At 38.5% G+C, this 25,653-nt stretch overlaps 1 protein-coding gene across 1 annotated transcript in view; it reads right to left on the minus strand.

Annotated features, from left to right (window-relative positions):
* Positions 1-25,653, minus strand: part of SYNE1 (spectrin repeat containing nuclear envelope protein 1) — a 2,173,401-nt gene that overhangs the window by 1,590,598 nt on the left and 557,150 nt on the right. The window contains exons 34-35 of the mRNA XM_044089035.1: positions 25,214-25,379; positions 14,762-14,917 (exon numbers count right to left, since the gene is read on the minus strand). Coding sequence (XP_043944970.1) covers positions 14,762-14,917; positions 25,214-25,379 — 322 coding nt within the window. The remainder of the gene's footprint in view (positions 1-14,761; positions 14,918-25,213; positions 25,380-25,653) is intronic.

Consider the following 25,653-nt stretch of genomic DNA (forward strand, 5'->3'; position numbering starts at 1 on the left):
CGGTGTTTAGTGTACTGCCACCTATGTGGTAATTCATGGGTACATGTTTTTTCCCAAAGGGGATAACTATACGTTTCTTGGCACTGAGCTTGAGCCCATGGTTCTGGCACCAAGCATAAGTTTCTGTAAGGCCCTTTTGGAGCTATTTTTGAAAATTTGTTCCCGCCTTATCCTTAATTTTTCAGTGTTCCTTTGTTGTTCTGGTTTGAAAAGGCTACTTTTTGAAAAGACTAATGTCCTTAATTTGTTGTTTAAGTTGGTAAGCCAAGTGGCCCCATCACAGCAACTGTATTACAGAAATTAATTTCTACATTTATTAAAAAAACACTTACAATTTCAGTACATTTACTGGTGTCAGTGTTCTGTTGCATATAGTTTATCCCATAGTAATTTAATTGGATTTCTGCTGAAACTTGAATGTTTCACTCTTTTGTTTTCTTTTTTTTTCAACAGGTTCACTGGAAACATCCCTAAAGCATACAGACAGCAGGCACATCCAACAGGCAGTCTGTGTCCACTCAATCCACCTACCATTTATTTTGGTGCCATCTCTACCCTTGTGCTATAAGTAAGTGTTAAGGGCATCCAGTCTTCTGAGTGTATTTTAGTCTGCATAGTGACTAAACTGAAGAAAAGTGCTTCAGTGTCCTTGTTTGTAAACAATAGTCTTTTAAACCCTCCTCCACAGACATCCTGCTGGTCAACTTTTGGTCTCTACTTTCTAACAGACACTGACATTTGCTCATACTGGTCTTACTCAAACTATTTCTTTCTCTTATATTTTCTTCACTTCTTCTGGACTTGCCATTCCCATTATTATATACTCCTGTCTTTCTTCAGTGGAACTGCATGTCCTCAAGAGCTCCCCCTTGGTTCCCCCCCACTTCCTTTCTTATTTCTCCTTGCCCAAGATAGTTATTAAACCACTTTCAGCTCTAAGGTAGTATTTGTGCACAGTCAGCATTGACTCACTGCACTCAACTGTCTTCTTAGCGTGCTTTTATTTTGCTATAAAAGTGTCCCTGCAAGCAAACAGATATGTATGTAACAGTGAAGTCTGCAATTGGAACGCCAGTCTGTGGGCTATATTTTTATGTAAATTATAAATATTATAGCAGCCTACAACAAAGAACTTTGTCCACTATAATAGCTCCATTTTCATAGACCACAGCAGCCCCATTGGTACTTTCACCTTTTACCTGCGTTCCCTTTTTTTTGTTTTTAGCAGTCCACTGTCTCCCTTCTTTAAGTTTATTTCCATTCTTGTATAACCACTTTGAGTGAGCTGCACTCCTGCATTCTGGCTTGAGAGCAACAAAATCAAGGCTTACATCTGCTACCACTGAGGCCTTTTAAACTGCATTGTTCCTTTTACTTACATCTCTCTAAGCAGATGTGAGGCTGTTTAAGTTCAGTCACTGACTTTTTTTCTCTGTACTTTTGCCAAGTTTTCAAACCACTTTGTTCACCCTTGCTAACACTCTGGCTCATTCCGTTGCCCTACTCTACTCCCAGTTCCCACCCACCTCCATTTACTCTACATTTATATTTGCATAACACCACCTACATATTCCTTAAACCACTACCATCAGTTCTATCCAAAATAGAAACAGTCAATAGAATTACTCCCAGCATTAATACCCACCCAAGACACTCTCTCAAACTGTCTTAATCCTTGCCCCCTATAACTATCAAATTACATCTCTGCAGCCAAATCAGTACCCTCCTAACATTTTCTAACCCTAATTTACAACACAGATAAACCAAAATTAAATAAAACACCCCTAACTCAGATTATATTCCTATTTTTCCTTACTGTACTAGCCTTCCTCACCAATTATCAAATCTACCTCCTTCAAATATTTAGGACTTCAACCAGTCCTCACAAAGAATATTAACATCTACCCAGCCTGTCTTTCTCCAAAACACCCTATCTCTACAAACAAACAATATCTGATTTATTTATCTATAACTATCAAAAAACTAAGTATCCAAATTTATGATCAAATACTAAACCAAGACCAAAATGTAACTAGCCACACTCTTCCCTCTGTAAAATATCAATTCAAAAAATTAGCAGAGATATTCACCCCAACTTAGGTCCCACTGTTCATAAAATCATTTCTTCCATCCCCAAAAATAAACCATTCACCTAATATATCTCATCATAAAACAGAACCCAAACTAACCTTACTAAATATGAACTTATGAACCTAAGAAGTATGTGCAATAAAATCAATAACATACATGCCTAACTTGCCACATATACTCCTGATGTATTCATAGCTACAAAAACCTGGTTAAAAACAAAATAATTTACAATAAGATCACACAGCCCCAGATACAATATACTCAGGCATAACAGACAAAACCAGCATGCAGGTAGAGTAGCAATGATCTATAATAATTCCCTAACCATCACCTTACTTCTACACAAATACCCAAATTTAACAAATGCTGAACTTATAACACTCCTAAAATCAACAATATGAAAAGGGTCTATATTAGATCATCGAAACGGCAGAATTTCGAATGATCTAATATCAAACCCATATTGCAAATGCTGAAAACAGCAAAGCTGCACAAAACCAAATTCAGTCCTAGGGAAAGAATTTGGTTGGTCGTTGTTGTGGCTTTGCTGTTTTCAGCGATGCGGTGGAAAGTTACGGGTTGGGTTAAGGTAAGTGTGTGATTGTGCGGACGTTCGGGTTAGGGCGCAGGTTGGGTGAGTTAAGGTTAGGGCACAGGTCAGATAAGTGTGTGACTGTGACAGAATTTGGGGTTAGGGGCGGGTTAAGTGAGTTAGGTTTAGGGCGCGGGTGAGGTGAGTGTGCGATAGTGAGAATTTGGGGTTAGGGGCGGGTTATGTGAGTTAGGGTTCGGGCGCAGGTGAGGTGAGTGTGCGATAGTGAGAATTTGGGGTTAGGGGCAGGTTAAGTGAGTTGTGCGATAGTGACGGACCTTAGGGTTAGGGTCTGGGCTACGGTAAGTGGATAGATAGTAGTGTATGTGCAGTGTAGTGTAGGGTTAGATGTAACTTTTAAACGTATGTATGTGGATTGCTGATTTTTAGTGTGCTTGTGGTGTGTGTGTGTGTTACTCAGAACAGCAATTTTTTTCCCTGGGAAAAAATTTGCTGTATTGAGGTTTTGATATTGTTAAGGTTCAGGTTTTGCAGTTCGTCGTTACAGCATTCAATAATGTGCCGTTTCGATGATCTGATATATACCCTACGAAAACAATACATTTAACAGCAGTTCATATACCACCAGATAATAACACTGACACTGCTGAAAGTTTCCTGTACTGGATATCCCAACAAATTAAACATGAAACTATAAAACTTGGAGGTTTAACTATAGACTGGCAACTCATAAATTCCATTGCCCCCACTGAATCCATAAACTTGTACAACTTCAGACAATTAATAACCGCACCTACTAGAATCAATAAAACTTCAGGGAGACTGTCAACATCAGACTGGATTCTTACAAATAAACCAGGCATATTGACAAAAGTAAGTTAACTTTCAAACAGCATAAATGACCACACACCAACACATGCCATTAGAGCTCACCATAACCTAGGCAACCATGTTATGTATAATTAAATATGAAATGCAACCAATTTCAGCAAAGATATTTACAATAAAACACTGAAACAAAATGAACTTATACGTACTTAGAACAATGCAGTTAGATACTGCTGTAGAACACTTTAATAACATATTTTTACAGACCTTAAATAATCTAGCACCAGTATAAGAGTACAGTCCAACCCTGCAACATGGCTGACTAAAGAAACAAAAAAAATCATGATAAAAAGGGATAAAGCCTGGGAAAATTGGTATAAAAATAGAACTCAAAATGCCTTCCAGCAATTTAGACATCTTAGAAACCTTGCAAAACTCCATGCCAAACAGGATAAGAAAATATATTAACCAGCGTAAAGACAAACCTATAAACAACCCAAAACATTTTTGGTCATCCCTAAATAAACGACTCCACCCTAGAAAGGCCACCACTCCCTCTCCAAAAGCAGACAATACGACAGACTCTGTCCCCACACAGTTTCATTTTTACTTTTTTATAATCAATATCATCTTTCTCAGACATTAATACATCTGCCTCTCTGTCTCTACCTCTGTCTAATTAAATCCATCAACTTCAATTTTATTCCAGTACCCACCTCACTCATAATGAAGTTTCTCCCTAAACGAAAAACTACTTCTGTAACTATAGACCAACTACCATCAGATTACCTAAAAATGGCCACAGAAGTCATAGTCTTCCCTGTAGCCACACTGATTAATAAGTCCACAGCAGAAAGATACATCCTATCACTGTGGAAAAAAATTCTACATCCTACCACTGCACAAAGGTGGCATATCCACAGAGTTTAATCACTACAGACCAATAGTGATTCTCAAAATAATGGCCTGCCTGTGTCCACCATGTTCTTAAACCTATCAAACGCATTTCACACTGTCTCACACCAGTAACTGCTTGTTTGATTCTCCTCAATGGGGCTTTCACAACACTCCTTGCTGTGGTTTCCTAGTTGCCTAACTGGAAGGAAACAAGCCGTTAAATGGTAACAAACCTCCTCATCTTTTCAACCGGTTACTACAGGTGTCCCTCTCCTATGTAATATATTTATTGAAGACTTCCATACCCCCATTCACCATGCTAGTTTAGTTCAGTATGCACAAAATCCAACATTACTATGTATGGCCTCAACAAGAAATAAGCTCCAAGATGTTAACCAAAAATCTTTCTCCTATGTAGAAACTTGACTCGAAGAATCAAACCTCCTACTCAACCCCAAGAAACTAAGTTAAGGTTTTTACCACAAAAAGTTGACGAAATCAAAAGCAATCTTTTACCATAAAGTCGGCAATTAATACTGTCATTGAAACTGTAATTATAATAGATGATAATCTCATATATGACCAGTATATACTACACACAATTAAATCTACATACCAGAAACTAGGCTCCCTTTATAAACAATTCCTTACAAATAAGAAAAGTACAAAACAGGTGATGCTGGTAAACTGTACTTCCAAGAAATAATCCATATGCATAAAAAGTAAAGGAAGCAACAGACCACGGCTGTAGAAAATGCAAAATAGTTTAATCCACAATGAACATAGAGTGGTGAGCGCTTTCGTGGGCCAAGCCACTTCATCAGACCGAAAGCGCTCACCATTCTATGTTCGTTGTGGATTAAACTATTTTGCATTTTCTACAGCCGTGGTCTGTTGCTTCCTTTACTTTTTATGCAATTCCTTACAAATATTGCAAAAAAAACTCTAGCCACCACCTCTTATTGCCGACTGTCTTATAAGCCACTCCTATCCTAACAAACTTAAACAATACTCGCAGAAAGAAATTTGCTTTCTGCTACAATAAAATAGCTAAATTTGCCATCAGTCTCCCTCATAGGACCCACCATTGTCATAGCTTAAAGTAATTCAATTGGCTTGAATTACACAACTACCAACATAGGATCATAGGGTCATAGGATTATAGCAGATTAATAGGCTAATGGCTCTGGGGCCCTTACAAGCCTAGCCAGGAGTTTATCCCCAAAAAAGAAACCTCAATCAGCACCTGTTGCCCCTGTCAATGAGGGACACAGGTGGAACCCCTGAGACAAATTTGTGGTTTCCCATCCACTCATCAAGGTTGCGCTTGAAAAGGGTCAGCGATGTACTTTGTTTGACGTGTATGGGGAGTCTATTCCAGAGACAGAGCAGCCTCTGGGAGACAAACCTGTAGCTCCAGCAAGTTTTGTTAATGTCACATATTAGATTTAGGCCTTTCAATCGGGTAATGTGCGAGGAGTTAGACTTACAGATGTGGAGCATCTCTAGCACAGAAAGGTCTGAGATTATCTTGTAGGCGAGGCACAGATCACCTCTGAGCAATCTGTACAATACCAAGTAGAGTGGCATTGATATGAGCCTGTCCACACAGAACAGGTGTTGGAGGCCATGTATTGTCTTTATGAGGTATTTCTGTAACCTTTCCAGTTGATGCAGCTGTTTGGAGAGGTACATACCAAACGGGGCATTGTACTCAATTATTGGCCTAATGAGGGAGGAGTACAGAGAGGTAATAACCTCTTTTTTTATGGATGCAATCCCTTTACTTATGAGATGAACCAAATAAAAGATTTTTCTGACCACTGCCTTTACATGATGGTTGAATGTGAGATTGTTGTCAACCTGTCTACCCAGGCCTCTCACCACAGGCTGTGTGCTTAGGGGGTTGTTGTTGATGTAGTAATCAGTAGGGCCATGTTTTTGCTGAATGGTATGATAATACATTTTTTGTGTTTAACTTTAGACCATGACTTTGGCACCAGTCATGTGTTGCTGTGAGACCCTCTTGTAATATGCTAACATCATCTGGGGAGTCAATGACAGTACCTAACTTGCAGTCATCTGCAAACTTGGTCAGCCACAGGCCTTTTGTCTTTGCCCAGACCTCTGAAAAGTAGAGGTCAAACAGAAAGGGTCCCAGGACAGATCCCTGGGGAACACCAATAGTGACAGGTCTGCTGTCAGAGATGGAGGCACTTATTTAGACCTTGTGGGTCCAGTCAGTGATGTAGTTGGCCACCCACCTGATGAGACAGGGATTTACACCAAGTTCTGTTAGCTTTTCAATGATTCCCGAGTGGGGGATTGTGTAAAAGGCTTTGGCCAAGTCAAGGTAAGCTGTATGTACTGACATTGCCTCATCCAGTGCCTTGGTGATAGTCTCAAAAACGTCAAAGATATTCAAGATATATTCACAATTAACTACAGCTCACAAATTCATTCATCACTCTGAAAAATGCCCTGCAATACAAAACTTATTACTCCCATACTGTTCAACAAGGGACCTCCATTCTAGTAACAAACTCTTATTACTTACAAATAAATCAAATAATGCTGCAGAAGACAAACTCTACTCCCAGTATGTTGCTAAAATCTGGAATAGTATATCCACACAAATAAAACTCTCCGACAAACTCAATAGTTTTAAACCACTGCTTAAACAATATTGTAACCAGTCCTGATCATGCACATGCTCATGTCAAGGTTAAGACTTTGGGCTAACTATATGATACTCTCTAAATACTCTCCTTAAACAGAATAGTCTCAGCCTCTCACTGAAATGTCTAAACAATTTTATACATAACTGTTGCATGTACAATCCACTAAGTTGCACATGGGCTTTCTTTTTAGTAACTTTCACATCTGTAAAATCTTAGAATGTATAAATGTAACTACTATTTATGTATAAATGTAATCAGAAATGTAACTACTCTGTGTTTAACTGGAACTTAGTATAATGCAATGTAAGCAAATGAAACTTTTCTCTCTGGACCTCCACTGAAAATGAATATTACTCAGTCGGACTTTCCTGGCAAATAAATTAATTAATTAATTAATTAATACTACACTAGAAGTTATTTCTTCCATGCCATTGGGATAGTCAGCCAAATCTTCACCAAGTAAAGAAAACTGTCTCCTGGAAGCACTCCTTGATGACATTTTTGCATTATACACAGTATAAAATCAATAAATCTTAATATAAGTAGCACAGATAGTAGCATTTCTGAATTACATGTCTGGACTAATCTCCAGAAACCAGATGTTATTGATTTGCCAGGTACCTGTATAAAACTTGTTTGCCTTTGTAGGACTTACTTAATAAAAAAGTACTTAATAAAGGATTTTCGACTGGAAACAGACTGCCTGCCTTGCTTGGATTACTTTCGAATACTTAGTAATTCTGTACAATTATATACTGTTTATTTACTTATTTATTTACTTAAGAAGAGTTTAAGTTTGCTACTTCTACTACTTTTGTCTGATCTGATTAATATATAGTGATTAACTAGAGATATATGGACTGAAAATCTTCCACACAGAGAAATTTCTTACACTGTTTTGTACCTGTATAAAACCTAACACTAAAAATACAGAATTTCTCACAAAAGACTATCCTTACTACTGACATGACTACACTAACCAAAGGACTGTAGGTGTAGCCATCCCAGATAACCATCACCTCAATGAAACAATGCAACCAAGATATCTACTAGTAATCAAAAAGGAATGACTATAATAATTAACTTTTACCATGCTAAGAGCAATATGTGTAGCCCAAAATACCACCTTCTGTCTAGTTCAGTTGCAAGTTTGCTTTGGTATCTGATTTGATTAAAGATTTGTAGATTTATCTTTATGTCAAGGCTAGTGAATATTTTGATGGTGCCTTGTTGGAATGCATGTTAGCAGTAATTTCATTATTGTGAGACAGATGTCTCCCTTGTACCACTTAATGCAACATTGGGTTAGGCATATACAACACTGGGGGTAATGGGGTGCTGAAGGGCTTGCCCCCTTGCAAAAAATAGTTTGCACTTTTTTGTAACTACAGATCAGAGTTTAAATAGTCTGTACAGTTTTTTTGGTTGTAAGTTTGTAGATTAATTGCCAAAGAATTTCAAAAAGAAGCGTGAAATATACAGTTTAGAAGATGAGAAAGAAATGTATGATCTGCCGATACATCTTAAATAGTTTGCAGTTTTATTTTGTTAATTGCAGAATGGAGATCGATTTGTCATTATGTGACGTGCATATAAGATGTTTCATTTTTGAAATACTGGAGAAGTGTAATTTGGTATGTTTGATGTAAGAAATGTTTTAGTGGTACACATGGGCGTGCGCGCATGTGTGTGTGTGTGTGTGTGCATGCATGAATATGTGTGTACATGTTTATATGTAGGAGAAAGTGTGCAATGACTTTACTTTCGATAGTGTGGATGGCCAATTAATGTGTTTTTGAATGGCTTGTGTTCGAAGAGTGGATGGTCCAGAAGTTGTGCATTTGACTGCTATGTCTATATCTATCTACACACACACACACACACACACACACACACACACACACACACACACACACACACACACACACACAGATACACAGTGACATTCATATGAGAATCATTATTTCCACTGTTGGCTAATAAGCTGTTGGATATATATTTCCATTTAGAGTGCTTAGGCCTACTACTGATACATGGATATTAAATGGTGCATTTCATATCTGGTTTAATTTCAGAGCAGTAGGTAACTGGAAGTCCCTGATAATTCCGGGGTGGTAGCAGTATTGCCATGCCAGAAATAATGATGTAGGGCATTGAAGAATTCTACTAGACCTTCTTGGGAATTGTGTGTCTGTGAGAGAGAGAGAGAGAGAGAGAAATAGAGATTAGTGCATTTGTCAAAGGCAGTTATTGTGGATAAAAGAACACTGGAAGACTCTGGTACAGAGAGAGAGAGAGTGTTGAGACAGGGGCCTGGGTTGTTTTGACAAAGACTCAGCTCTGCAACTGCATTGAGTCAGACATTCCTAATAGGACCAAAACAAATTCCTCAAGGAAGAACAAACCTGCCTGGTAGACAAGTGCCATTAATGGGCTTTACAATAAGATGAAGAAATTGCTATCCAAGAGTAAGAAGGAGTGAACTGCAAAATGAAAACACTCCCTTCTCAGCTTAAACAAGTGAATAAGACTTCTTGTGAAGTCCAAAGCAAACTATGAATCCAAATTAGCTTCCTCAACTAAAAACAACCACAAGGCGTTTTTTAAATACATCCGTAACTTAAAAGGAAAGGCCCAGATTTGTGCCAAACTGGTAGTTAATGATACCACATATACTGAGCCTGTGAGCATAGCTAACCTGTTGGCTGACAGATTCTGTGAAAATTTCACTCCCCTGTCCCCGGCACATGTACCCCATGACATCCCGACCACCTGTCCCCTACTTTGTATCTTTAAAAAGCAGGTTGTAAACGTCCTCTCTAAGGTTGAACACAGCATCTATGGGACATGATAACATCCCAGGCTGCATCCTACATGGGCTCCAACAAGAATTTGCAACACATTGGGTTCTCTTTTCAATCATAGTCTAAGCAACAGCTTCATCCCAGCTGAATGAAAAATGGCCACTGTTATTCCCTTGCACAAAGGTGGTTCTTCCACTGACCCCAGGAACTAGTGACCTATTAGCCTGACTAGCCTTATCTGCAAGGCCATGGAGCAAATCATCATGGACCTTATCAACAAAGATATAGGTAATCTCCAAACACTTGACTCTACTCAGTTTGGATTTGTCAAAGGGAGATCATGCCAGTTAAACAGGTGGACTTCTTCGAGAAAGTCACCAAGTTCCCGGACTTGGGGAAATCTGTTCATACAGCCTACCTAGACTTAGCCAAGGTATTTGACACTACCTCCCACTCAGGGATCATTGACAAACTCACCCAGCTAAGTATCAACCCTTATATCATTAGATGACACAAGCACAAAATAAACCTGTAACTGCTGAAGGTGCACTGTTACAAAGAACAAAATCCAAAGAGAAAAAAGCAGTGACACCACCACAGAAGACTGGCAAACCTGTTAAAATCCAACAAAATGGATGAACACAATTCTTTTACTGAAAACTTGAGACATAACATGTGGCAAGTTCCTCTGAGACTCTTTCTAAAGGATAGGAGAACAGTCACTGGATGATATGAAGGTGTGTTTTCTTTTAAGCTCTCTGATTGGCAAGTTTTCTGATTGGAGCTGAAGGATGATACCTGGCTATGATTGGCTTGTAATACTCTGACTGATGATTGGTTTATGCAAATAAGTACTTCTCTTCAAGCTTGTTGACTGGCGGTTTTCCAATTGGTTCTTTGGCAGAACAATCTGAAGCCGATTGGTTGTGTATATCTTTTAAAAGCATGTTGTTCCTGTTTCCCTTTATGATCTGAAGAAGGTATTTCTGAAAGTGCTTATCATTTGAAAGGGATTTTATTTTTGTCTTGCCATGTTTTATGTCTCAAGTTTTCAGTAAAATATTTGTGTTCATCCTTTTTGTTGGATTTTAACAGGTTTGCCAGTCATCTGTGTTGGTGTCACTCTTTTCTCTTTGGATCTTATATCATTAGATGGGTTGCTAACTGGCTCACTGATAGATCCCATGTAGTCAAAATAGGGGGACCCACCTCCAACAGCAGACCTGTAAGCAATGATATTCCACAGGGATCAGTCCTGGGACCTCTACTGTTTGGAATATATTTCTCCAAAGTACAAGAAAAAACTAAATCTCTGTGGCTGACAAAGTTTACTGATGTCTGCAAACTGAGAGAGGTCATAGAATCTCCAAATGATGTCAACATCTTACAAGAGGGTCTTACACAAACAAATGATTGGTTCCAAAATCATAGCCTTAAACTCAATGTAAAAAAAATGTATTGTCATCCTGTTCGGTAAGGGTGATGTTCCTGCTAACTACCACATCAATAGCAACACAGGTTGATAGCAACCTTACCTTTGACCACCATGTCTCCACAGTGGTAAGGGCATTCTATATGGCTCATCTCATAAGTAAGGGCATTGCGTCCAGAAAAAAAGAAGTTATAACCTCCCTGTACTCTTCCCACATCAGGCCAATAATTGGGTACAATGGCCCTTTTGGTATGTATCTTTCCAAGCATTAGCAGCAACTGGAGAGACCACAACAGTTCCTCACAAGGGGAATTCAAGGTCTTCAGCATCTGTGCTATGTGGATCATCTGAAATCACTGTTACTTTATTTTGTTTCATACAGACTACTCAGAGGCAATCTCTGCTTTACATATACAGCAATCTTTGTCCCTACTTTATTGGAAATGCTGCACATCCGCAAGTCAAATAGTACACGAGTTACTTGCTCTAAAGACCTTAACCTGGTATGTGACATTAATAGAACCTGCTGGAGGGACAGATTTGTCTCACAGAGGTTACCACTCCATTGGAACAGACTCTCACTTCATGTCAAACAGAACACTTCATTGGCCCTCTTCAAACACAATCTGGACAATTGGATGGGTAACTCTAAATTCACCCTGGGGGTTCCACCTGTGTCCCTCTTGGAAAGGGGCAGTAGGTGCTGATCGTGGAAATAAGGGTAGAACTTGGCTAGGCTTGTAAGGACCCTAGGGCGATTAACCAAGTAACTTCTTATGATCCTATGATTCTTTGTAAGTCCAGTCTGGGTATGGATATTAGAAACCCATACAGCAGTGAATATTCCCATTATGGTCTTGGGGTCAGGTTGATTTTGTGAATTAATCATTTTGATAGATTTGTGTGCACTTTTTTGCTATTACTTCTCACTTGGTTGGCAATGATGAGATTCAAACTCTTGTCAGCCATCTTGATATCACAGTGGGTGGTACCCTGCCACCTGGGTATCTCACTGGTAACACTAGTCGCATGTCTCCCTAACGCTAATGGCAGCATCTTCACTGCACTGTCCCACTGAAGGAAGAAGGTACTATAGCTCTGCTTCGTGTTAGCAGCAGCACCTATGTAGTGCAGTAAACTGTTTAATTCTCAGTCAAGAGGACTGATTTCGTTCACCACATAGGACCTACAATGATCAATCAAAACTGTGCAACTCCAATAATTACCATTTTCTTTTTTACCAGTCCTAGGTCAAGATGGGTATCTGTTGAACAAAAGTGTGTGTGTGTGTGTGTGTGTGTGTGTGTGTGTGTGTGTGTGTGTGTGTGTGTGTGTGTGTGGGTATCTGTTGAACAAAGGTGTGTGTGTGTGTGTGTGTGTGTGTGTGTGTGTGGGGTGGGTGGGTGGGAAAGGTTACTGCATGTTAACACTCTAATGTAATAACATGAAAAATGCATCATAACACTACTTTTTCCTTCAAACTCTCATACTTAAATTCTTCCCTTCAGTTAATAGCCATTACATTAACAGCCTAGAGCACACAATAATGCAGACTAGCATTCATCCTGCCTTTCCAGATGGGGAATCTATCTATCTTGAGTAAATATTCATTTCTAACATGACAAGAGAAATAAGAGATGACTGTTTACATGGGCTTCTTCCTTACAAGTATGTACACAGCATCTGACTTTCCCAGTCTTCAGTTTTTAGTTCTTCACATGCTATCTCAGGTCATTTACTTTACACACATGTGATCCTGCCACATTGCACAAACTCTTCCTTATTCAAATCTATAATCGCTCATCTGTGAAAAAGTACAGGAATCATAAAACCATGAGCAGTATTCCACAGGAATTTCCAGTGTCCTCAGGGAATACAACATTTCACTATTACTGCCAAATTCAAAGAAACAAAGCCAATAATTATTCTGCCCAAAAAATGTTATTGAAAACAAGGCAATAATGTACATGGGCAAGTCTTTCTGTGTTTCATTCTTAAATCTAAGCTTATACCACACATAAAGACTAGAACAAATGACAGGAAGATGTAGTTACTTATTTCTCTATAGCTACATTTTCCTGTTACTTTTTTTTTTAATCTGAAGTACAAAAAGTCTTCTTACAAAGAGTTGCCTTAGCAGCATGAAATTCATCCAATGTCAGTTTCTGTGTGGTAAAATTTTTCAATTCCATTTTGCTGAATCTTTTGGATGCTGAAAGCACCACTCAGCTGGATCTAACTTACTCTAAGGTGCTGGATTCCCAAAGTTTCTTAGTTTTAGTTAGGGGTTCTATCTCCCCATGGATTTTTGATTACCAAGACATTAAATAAAAATAATTTGGCAAAAAATATCTTTCAGTTATGATTTTAGTGTGCTATAATAGAAAAGTGATGTTGCTTTCATATTGATACACAAACAAATCTTTGTGGCTTCTGTTTAAGCAGCTTTATTTTATACAAACACATCACTATAGAGGCTTACTGATTATAACTTAAGTAACTTATATACAAACTAACTACTGTGATCATACATGCTCACTCTCTGGCTGCTTCTACAAAATGGCGCTAGGGATTGCATGTGTCTGGAATTTATACATGCACTCACAGCCTTGACATGCTTCTTAAAGATATAGCACACGCACTTTACACTCTGATATACAAGTGAGTTTAACAAATTTGACCCTCACGTGATGAATCTGCCCTTCTGGATACACAGATAGTGTTCGAATTACCTGTTGTTCCACAATACAACTGCAAACAGCATTTTCTTTTCATATGTATGTATCAAAGCTGTGTGTTAGGTATGCTGCATATGATACCTTTCTCCACATTACTGCCTATTCAGTTGATATTTGTTTATGGCTGTTTATAGCTTTTGTCACTAACTGGCCCCATCCTCACTTCTTCCTCAAGATTTTAACCTTAGTTTTTCCCAATTCATTACGGTTAGGGCTGTCTATCTTATACACTCATTCTTCCTCATGAATGAAAAAGGGGAGATTAGTTAGCATTAGTTATGGAGCAGTTCATTTGCATAGTGCTAGCATGTTAGTCTTAGAGCTGACATTATAAGCTGATGCCAATCCCTTCCTATTTAGTCTGGAAGGACCTAGAACATACATGTCACTTGGACACAGTACATTAATGAACATTAAAATACTACAGGATGTAGATACCTGTAATTATGAACACTTCCTGGATGCTGCTAAATACAATTGGTCCCTTCTGTTTCAGAACAGAAATAAACAGAGTATCAGCCTACACTATCATGTGGCTCCATAATGCAGGGACATTCGTTGCCATTAAATATACACCTAAAGAATATGCCTCTTCTGTATACATTGAGCTGTTCAGTTATCAGGACTGCAAGAACATGTACCAGTCAGTTCTTCTGTTTAACTGCAAATTAATGTTATCCCATGAAAACACAAGCAGCTGCTCAGACGGACTGCATCTGGCAGAGTTAAAACTTCACCTGTTCATCAGTGGTTCCCAAAGCCTGCATGACCTCAGCTAAATGGAATGAAAGCTCTGACGGCAGGATTGTGTACAGTTCCAGATATTTGTTCTGCTGCTGCTCTATAACCTTCTCTACTGCTTGCTGCTGGGATTGTAGTTCAGTGCCGAGAACCTGCAGAAATGCAGACAAATGACTAGTCATTAATGTTATCATAGCATTTTAAAATCAATGTGACATCCTTTCATTTTTGCTACTCATTCCTTTATTCACTTACCTAATTGTTTTATATACTCATCTCACAAGGCCCAAAGTACTCTGTTTCAGGGGAAAACCATGAGCTACACATATAAGGAAAACTGTTGAAAGGAAATGTGATGGAGCATCAGAGATAAACTGCTGCATTTTATATCTCAGGAAGGAGATTTGGGGGCACTCAGATATGACAAGGCAAACTGTATTCAGTTATCCCTGTCTGCAGAGGGCATAACTGTACAAAGGAAAGGCAGTGTTCCCCTAATACAACCATATGACACAGACAAGTATATATTCTTGACATTCTGGTAAGAACCACACTACATACTTCATGATTATAAATACACTGCAGTTCAAGCTTCCATGATGAATAATTCCTATTCCCATCAACTCATAACCCAATCACTATACTTCACAGTAACTTCTCCAACTGTCTAATGATCCACTCCCACAACATATTGCAAGTCAGTTCCCTCCAATTATCTAATGTCCGTCCTCACAATGCACATAGAGTCTAATGTCAGTCACATTAGAACATAACCTTTCAGGCAGACATGGAAAAAGCAAAACTGATTTCAGTCAGGCTTAAGCATTAGGCTTTGAAACTGGCAACCAAGGTCAAAACCAATCAGTTAATGGTCAAAGTGAACATTTTAGTTAATCACAGAAGCTGATGTTTTGCCATAAATTGACAAGTGCAACAAATATAATATAATAATATATAATATATAATATAATATAATATAATACACTAGTCAGTACTAGATGTAATGGTAAACATTGCACAACCAACATCTGCGGAGATGATCACTGCTATTTTTGGTTTCGATTTCTTAAAAATATTTTTGTGAGCAGAGTCATTGTAAAGTAACATATCTTTGAAACAAAATATTCCAGTTTCCACGACTGACCTCTACAAGTGATAATTTTTTACTGAATTTAGGTTTTTACACTTTAGTTTATGTATTTTTTAAGTAAACTGTAAAAATTTACTGCTTCATTTTTACTGCATTCATTTTACATTATAAAAATGTATTGTGCAAACTGTCTAAATGTTCTCAAACGTATTTTGACTGCATCATCATTCCAGACTGTTGCAAAACAGATACATTTATACATAAACTGAATGAACTTTTTTGCTGCTGTGTTGCAGTTTACATATGATTACTGCATTACCTAAAACCTGACATTAAGCCATTTTTGGACAAAATTAAATTATGTTTGCTTGCTAATTAATAAAAATAATACATCTGTCAATCATCCAGTTTTCCTTCTAAGTATGGAATCCTGCAGTCTGTGACCCATTTGCTGATCTTGTCCCTTAACCTGCAATTTGTAAAATGTAACAAATTACTATGAGCAAATGGACATAACTGCAATGGCTATTATTTAAAATCCAAAGAATACCTGTTGCCCTGACAGATAAACTCAAATTTTAAAGTGAAGGTTTGCTGCACCAGGAGAAAACCAAAAGTCTTGAGTGTGTCATATCAGCCAAAGTGTGGGCACACACAACAGGGCATCACTTTCTAAGCAAATAACATGTAATCCATGATGGATTTAGCACTGTGCAATGCAGGCTTCAAAGTAACATAAACTTGGGAACTGTTTCTACTAATTAATTTTGGTTTATTCAATTTTGTTTCCGCCTCTCTTTTGTCCTGTGGATTATTGAAAACATACCAACAGCTAGACATAGATGCTGATTGTCTGGAACTCATAATGCTTGATATAGGGTCACCGGTATATGTACGTTTAAGATTAGCTGCCCTTGCAGTCAATTTTAAGCCTAGCCAGTTTCCCTTTTTTGCTCAAAATAACTGATACCATTTAGTTAAAGACTGGCCTTACCCATCCCATGGTTGATAATTACATATTACCCCTAAATGAGAATAAGTGGAACCATGAGAACATATACGATCACTACTATAATATTAAAAAGGAAGACACTAGGAATGCTTTATGGAGGCACATTGCCCAGTCAAATGGTCCAAATGGATGTAGTGAGTTTCATTTTGGTATACTGGACATGGCCAAGGAGAATCCAAGGGGAGGATGTATAAAAAAGAAACTTGCTGAATTAGAGACCAGATGGCAAATTAGGCTAAATGCCGCTACCCCCCCTGGGCTCAATGACCATATATCTATTAAGCCCATGTTAGAAAACATAGTAAATTAATTTCCATTTGTGCACAAACAAATACATCAATACATTAATAAAATAACATTCTCCATAAATGAATTTTTAACAATACACAACAGTGGCATTATAGAGTAGAAGTTTTAATATAATGATTTAGTAGTAGCATTTGTATCTTATCATATGAGGAATGCATCTAAGCAACAAGTTTAGTAGGTTAATGTAGATATCAGGATGGTTTTATTTGAATAAGCACACTGGCACTTTAAATATTGATTAATAAAATGACGTGTTTTTTAAAAAAAAGTACTTAAGTAATGGAATACTGTTTGAGGATTGTTCTGATGAAGTCTATTTAAACTAGATGAAAGCGCTCAACAACTGAATTTTATCTGGAATAAAGAAGTGTTTTATTTTTACAAGTGTGTTGGTGTGGAACTGTGTACGGGTAAAGGAACAAGTTATCTTGGTTTATTTTCATTGTCGACGTGTTCCTTAGTGTTTACGAGTAATAAGTGGAACCATACCATACATAATTTCAGTGGACCCATGCATGGGCTAAAAGCATTTGATGCATGCTATAGGTATAGCATTTTAAATCTAAAAAGTTAATGTATTGGATGGCGCAATGGTGCAGCGGTAGCATTGTCACCTCACAGCAAGAGGTTCTCCAGTCTGATACTTGTGCTGGTTTCCTCTGGGTGCTCCGGTTTCCTCCCACGTTACAAAGACATACGTCTGGAGTGTTTCTCCCTCAGCCTCCGCTTGGCTTTGTTCCAAGTCAGACTTTCCCAGTTAACAAATGTTAAATAAATAGAAATTTAGGAGCTGCATCTGTCCATTAGTAATACAGAGGGCAGTCCTGGGGTAATTTTGCTGTTTCCTATACATAGCTCTAAGGTGCTCTAGAATATGGACAGGGATGAACTTTGCTCTTTGTGGATGAGGAATCTGTTCCACAGCAGTAGTATCTCTGCATCTATCTACTAATCAGTATTGCAGAACTCTCTACTACCTTAATCTGTAAACAAGACCCCAAGATAAGTAAAATTCCTTCACTTGAAGCTGCTGCTCCTTCATTTACAGACAGCAATCCACTCTTTTCTGGGAAATAACCAAGATCACTGAAATGGAAGTACCAAGTTTCATTCTAACCACTTCACACTTGTCAGAGAGCCATGCTATTGTGTGGTAGAGGTAATCTAAGATAAAAGGGCATCAGTATCTGGAAAACTAAAGTTATAACCTTCAGGCCTCAAAATAAGCAATTTCACTAATAAAGTTGCGAGTCTCACTCCTCAAATTGTAAACTCAAGAACTTCTTTGTGCTTTTATGCACCATGTATTCCACTACATAAATGCCAGGATATACTACCCAGGAACATATAGTTGTGTTTGGGTGGCAGAGCATTTATAAGCTGCTTCTGTCCAATAGGGGATAAGTGTCAGACCTGGAGTAAATTTCTGATTTTCCATCCATTAATCCAGGTCAAGTTTTAAGGTGAGGGATAAACACGGCTGGGAATAGTATAGTATAGTACAGTATAGAAGAGTGGAGTAACCACAGTTTAACTGTTCTTCTGCTATGAAAAGTCAAGCCACATCCTAAGCTTGACTCTGGCTTTATATTAATCATTTTATTTTGTATATTTTAAGAGGTTTTTAGCAGACTACTAAATACAGTGGACAGTTTTAGTGGCTTTATTTCTAAAATGGCTTAATGTGCAGTATTCTCGAACATTTCTGTGATGTGACAATTACCAAGAAATTGTCTTTGTTGCTAACATGCAAGTAAAACATGATGGTCAAATACCTATCAGAGGGTAAAGGTAGTGCCTAGCAATACATGATAATATCTCTGAAACAGTTTGAATTTTGATAGAAAAGTTTACACAAACATATGTCTGTTTCAGCTACATAATGTGTTTAGCTGGTGACTTCAGGTTTAATAATATGTATATAAAATGATCTTCATGTAATGCATATCATGGCAGGAGTCTCAGTTCTATGCATGTGAGATTGTAAGGTGCATCTGTGAACACTACTTGGAGCAATGAAGAGTTTAGTGGTAAGTGTGAGAATGAGACTGAATTTATGGTTTGAGCAAAGGTATGTTGACAGAGTGTGTGTGTGTGTGTGTGTGTGTGTGTGTGTGTGTGTGTGTGTGTGTGTGTGTGTGTGTGTGTGTGTAGGAAACAGAAAATATTTACTGGGTCACAACCTACATTCAGAAACATATATATCTATATCTATATCTATATCTATATCTATATCTATATCTATATCTATATCTATATCTATAGCTATATCTATATCTGTATAAGCAAACAACCCAATGCACGACCAATCAAGCAACAAGCAGGATGCACATATAGTTTAAAAGAAACACAAAAGATATAAAGCATGCAAACAGAAGCTGTAATTAACTTTTAATATACAAATCATGCTCAATGGAACACAAAAAGACAAACCAAGTTCCCCTCCTCAAAGGACATTGAAGAAGTTGCTCTTTGAGGAGGTAAACTTGGGTTGTGCTAATCGGTTCCACAAAGCATGTTTTGTACAGTGAAAGTTAATTACAGTTTCTGTTTGCATGCTGTATATCTTTTGTGTTTATCTCTCTCTCTCCTTATATATATATATATATATATATATATATATATATATATATATATATATATATATACATGAAATCTATAAAGACCACAGGAGCTCACACTGCCAGTAGTGGATCAAATGTGGAAGGGGCAAAAACATTACATATGTTAATAAAATGAATAATATACAAATCATGCTCAGTGCAACATAAAAACACAAACCAAGTCTCTCTCCTCAAAGGGAAACTTGGTTTGTGCTTATGTGTTCCACAAAGCGTGTTTTGTACAGTGAAAGTTAATTACAGTTTCTGTTTGTGTGCTATATATCTTTTGTGTTGATTTATATATATATATATATATATATATATATATATATATATATATATATATATATATATATATATATATATATATATATATATATATATATATATATATCTAGATATGGTTCCCTATCAGAAGCCTGAAACACTATAAGCCTGAAAATCAAAATCCTGAAAACTATAGACTGAAAGTTCAAAATCCTGAAAGACCAAAATCCTGAAACTCAAAATCCTGAAAACACAAATAATGCTAATATGTCACCCTAACCCTAAGGTCCGTCACTATCGCACACTCACCTGACCCGCGCCTTAACCCTAACTCACTTAAACCGCCCCTAACCCCAATATTTGTCACTATTGCATGCATGCCTAACCTGCGCCCTAACCCTAACTCACTTAAACCACCCCTAACCCTAACATAAAACCAACCGCACACTTACCTGAACCCAACGCATGACCCAACACTACAGGGCTAACAATAGCAAAGCCACAATGACGTCAGTATGTCCATTTTGTGTTTTCAGGATTTTGAGTTTCAGGATTTTGGTCTTTCAGGATTTTGAACTTTCAGTCTATAGTTTTCAGGATTTTGATTTTCAGGCTTATAGTGTTTCAGGCTTCTGATAGGGAACCATATATATATATATATATATATATATATATATATATATATATATATATACCTGTATATATGAAACACATAAAGACCACTGGAGCTCACACTGATAGTAGTGGATCAAATGTGGGAGGGGCAAAAACATTACATATGTTAGAAAAAAGAAATAAATCCACAACAGCCATGTATGACAGTCAGTGGATAAATATATAGCTTCACTTTCTTACACCTGAAAATAGCATGGTGTTATCAATGGGGTATTCCTTGCCTGGAAAGGCAAATCCCTCACAGGATAATGCAGAATGTATAGCCAGTGGGATGGATGAATGACTAGATCAATAAAAAACAAATTAATCCTGCCTTGCCCTGCCATACTTCCAGATAATCTAATCATATTTAATTTACCCTGTGATTATAGTAGCCCTACTGGACCACATTTTTTTATTTTCAGTTGCCTTCCTGATCTGGTATTCTAATTGTACTCACATACACGTCATCATCTAGATTTAATAGAATATAATATTTTTAGTCATCTGATTAACCATTTCCAACATGCCATCAATCAACAGTTTCATATGTTAACCAAAAAGGTCTGTGTAATCAGCTATAAAGCCAGCCAACATGTACATTTTGAGCAAAAGGTCATACATTGATGGTCATTCTCGTAGACAAATTACATGTTTTTTTTTTTTGGCATGGAGCTGTCAGCAGGACTGTGCAGGTTACTTTGTGTTTACTGATCAATATACAAAGGAAATGGTGCAGTGGGTGACACGCTGGATCTGGCTGGGATAAGTGCATTACACCAGCAGCAAACAGCATATCTGTAAACTTAAAATAATGACACAAATGTGGAAGAAAGGTGGCGAAGTAAAAAGACTAACAGGAATGGTAACTATTTATATGGTGTGGATCAGGGTGCCTGGGTGGTGACAAAGCAGGTCTCTAGACTACCTCAGTACATGAGTAGGAGGAAAAATAATGTAACACAGTATGGCACTATAGTATTTTCTACTTTGTTTTTGGAGTGAGATAATCTGTACAGTGTACTGAACAACAGATAGTGCAAATACTTTGTAATATGCACTTCTAATGATCTAGTATTAAAGTGCTACCTTTTTTCCTTAACAAATCCAAGTTGTACACTCATTGAGTGTAGCATAGCACCATCTATTTTTGTATTGCTCGTGTTGATGCATAAGGCATTCACATACTTTATGGAGATGAAAACTTCTGTGAGTGCCATCATTTAGATAACTGGATTTGCTACTTTGAAAGTCATAGATGAAAAGGGTCAGTTAGCACATAGTAAAAGAGATGTAGGCTTCAGAAAGTTTATCCAACTTATTATTCACCAGCAATGGCCATTGAAAATCACTCCATGGGTGGGCTTTATATGAATGGAAAGAATTTTCCATGAAACCTCAGCTTATTCTAAAATTATCACATAGGTTCATAGGTTCATAGGTGTCAACTAGGCGAATGGCTCTGGAGCCTTTACAAGCCTAGCCCATAGAAGTGCCCTGGCATCATGTCGCCTGACGTTAGTTTCTAGTGCCTCTATCAAGTAGAGCCACTGGAGTGATCCCCAGGGTGAACTTTCTATTCCTCATCCACTCATCAAGACTTCTCTTGAAGAGGGCCAGTGAGGTGCTCTGCTTGACATGCATGGGAGGTCTATTCCAGAGCATGGGCAGTCTCTGGGTTATGAACCTGTCCCTCCACTATGGTCTGTTGATTGTGGTAATGAGGTTGAGGTCTCTGGAGACTGTGATGCAGAGGGACTGGGATTTCTTTAGATGTAGCATTTCTAACAGACGTGGGTCAGACATGCCTTTGTAAGTCAAGCAGAGATCACCTCTTAGTAGATGATATGAGACAGAGAATAGCACTAGTTTTTTGAGTCTGTCCATGCAGGACATGTGTTTAAGGCCTAGTATCCTCTTTGTGAGGTACTTTTGTGGCCTTTCCAGCTGTTGCATGTGTCTAGTGAAGTACATACCAAATGGGGCATTATACTCAATGACTGGTCTAATGAGGAAAGGGTAGAGAGAGATGATGACCTCTTTTTTCCTTGATGCAAAACCCTTGGTAATGAGATGTGCCACACAGTGGACTTTCTGACCACAGTGGCAATGTGGTGGTTGAAGGATTGGTTGCGGTCAACCTGTGTTGCAGATCTCTTATAATGCCTTCTGTGTTCAGTGGACTACCATCGATGTGGTAATTCATGGGACCTGGGTTTTTCTCAGTGGGGATGACGGCACATTTTTTGGCATTGCGCTTAAGGCCATGGTTCTGACAGCAGTAAATGGTCTCAGTGAGGCCTTTCTGTAGGATGTCTACATCACTTGGGTAGTTAATAATGGCTCCCAGCTTGCAGTTGTCTGCACACTTGGTCAGCCAGAGTCCCTCCATTTTGGCCTGGACTTCTGAGAAGTAGATGCCAAACAAGACAGAACCCAGGACCAATTCCTGTGGGACTCCACTTGTGACTGGTTGGCAGTCTGACTTGGAGTCTGCTACTTTCACACTGTGGGTTCTATCTGTGAGCCAATTTGCAACCCACCTAGTGATATAGCAGTTGATGCCTAGTTTGGTGAGTTTATCAATAATTCCTGAGTGGAGAATGATATCAAAGGCCTTGGCCAGATCGAGGAAGGCTGTATGAACTGCCTTGCCCTAATCCACAGCTCTGGTGACTGACTCAAAGAAGTCAACCAGGTTGAGTAGGCATGATCTATCTTTCACAAAACCAAACTGCGTAGGATCTAGAACTTGGAGATTCCCTATATCCTTGTTAGTTAGGTCCATGATGATGCTCTCCATAGCCTTACATATCAGACTTATCAGGCTAATGGGGTGCTAATTCCAAGGGCCTGTAGTCACTCCCCCTTTATGGAGAGGGATGACTGTAGCAGTGTGCCATTCAGTAGGCACAAAGCCCGAGATGAGGCTGTGACTGAACAAGGCACACAAATGTGGTGCCAGTTCACTTTGTAGTTCATGTAGAACACATCCAGAGATACTGTTGGGTCCCATGGAAACTGTATTCTTGACCTTGGACAATGCAGCTTTAACCTGTACTGCAGTAATGCTTGGTGCCTGGCATTCCTCCGGTATTGTGATTGGTCCTTTGTGGGGGGGGGGGTAAAGTTGACAGTGAATCTGTCGGCCAGTATGTTGGCAATATCTGTTGGCTCAGTATAGGAGGTATTAATATGCAGTAACTCAGATCAAACCTGGGTATTGGCGTGGAGATTTGTGATATAACTATAGAAGGCTTTGTGGTTGTGTTTAGTGTCTGCTGCAATTCTGCTTTCATAGGTGGCTTTAGGTTTTGATGAGGGATCTCAACTTTTTGTTGAGGCTAATAAGGGAGCTTTTCCAGTCTTGGGACTTCACCTTTTTCTGCAATAGTTTCTCCGTTCTGTTGTAGAGTTTATTAATGGCAAGGGACCACTAGATTGGCTTCCTTTTTTTGAAGGAAAGTGTCTTGGTTCTGCTGGGTATGGCTAGTTGCATGCATTTATGTACGTGTTCGTACAGTGCATTGGTGTATGATTCGGCAGTCATGCATCTATTTTCCATTGAAGTGGGTGCCGTGAAGTTAGTCACCTCTGTTTTTAGGAGCCCAAAGTCAGCTTTGGAGAAGTTTTTCATGGTGGATACCTTTGTGGGGTGTGTGTCGGTGAGATGTGGATTTCCATGATGATTAGTTTGTAGTCGGATCTAACCAGGGAGGAACTGACTATTGGTGTAGAACAATGGTTGCCCATGTTAGTAATAACCAGATCAAGGATTTTGCTTCCTGTAGTGGGGGTAAAGATGAGCTGGTCCAGGGCATTGGAATTAATGAATTCCAGGAAGCATTGGGCCAGTGTAATGGTGCATGAGTAGTTTTCCCAGTTGATGGAGGGGTAGTGAAAGTCAACTAGTGTGAGACTGTTGGGTTGGACCCTAATAGTTTCCAGGGTGCTTAGGAATCTGGAGTGAGAGTCTTGGGACATGGTTGGAGACCTATAGCAGGCTATGACCTGAATTGCTGTCTTACCCAATGTCAGTTGCACCTGAAGTATCTCAGATGCATTGTGCTGGGGCTACTAGTCAAGAGGTGTGTATATCCTTTATGAATATGGAGACACCACTACCTTTGGAGCTTTGGTCCATGTTCTGGGGCAGAAAGGTATGGAATGAGTTATAGCCTGGTAGTGCAGAAGCAAACCCCCTCCTGACATCAGCTCTATTACATCTGCAGGGATACAAAAGGCTATACTCTATATCTTCTGGCAGCTTACATTCTCTAAAGAGACAATGAGGGTGAAATTTTAGCACATCACTGTCCATGTACCAGTCTCAAACTATGATTCATGTTTACATTCCATTTCAGTATTATTATATTATTAAAGTTAATGTACTACGAAAAGATCTTTTAATAGACAAAAATAAATAAATGTATACTATGAGACAGCATAGTAAGCAATGGAAGACAGGTCCTTGTCTCTGAGGTAATTTGAAAAAGTAAAAAATTCACTGTACCTTCAGTTTCTCTAGCTGAACATCTGGCTCTTGTGCAGGGCTTAGCAGATACTCTTTGGTCTCCTGAACCCACTGCCTCACATCACTGGTCCTTCTTTCCACTTCTGCTCGTTCTTTAAGTTCTTGATCAGTCATTTTCCTGTTTTTCTTGATCTTTTGCCACATGCTGCAAGGAACAATAATTTACACCTGTTATAAACCTGCAGCATAAGTTCTTTTACACTTGCTAATGTCAGATCATTCCAACAGTGGGTAGTGCTGTCTCGTACAAACGGTATTACATAGACTAATTTCAGTGCTACTATGACAATTTTGTAAGCATACAAACCTATACTGACAAGACGCTTAAAGCAGCACAGCATCTGTTTCTCATGGTTTGGGGTCAGCTCATGCTTGCAATGAAGTTTATCATATATGAAGAGAGATGTGTAGAACATTTT

Source organism: Protopterus annectens, chromosome 1.part0 (genome assembly GCF_019279795.1).
Source record: "Protopterus annectens isolate FY-2018-M chromosome 1.part0, PAN1.0, whole genome shotgun sequence".
Taxonomy (NCBI): Eukaryota; Metazoa; Chordata; order Ceratodontiformes; family Protopteridae; genus Protopterus; species Protopterus annectens.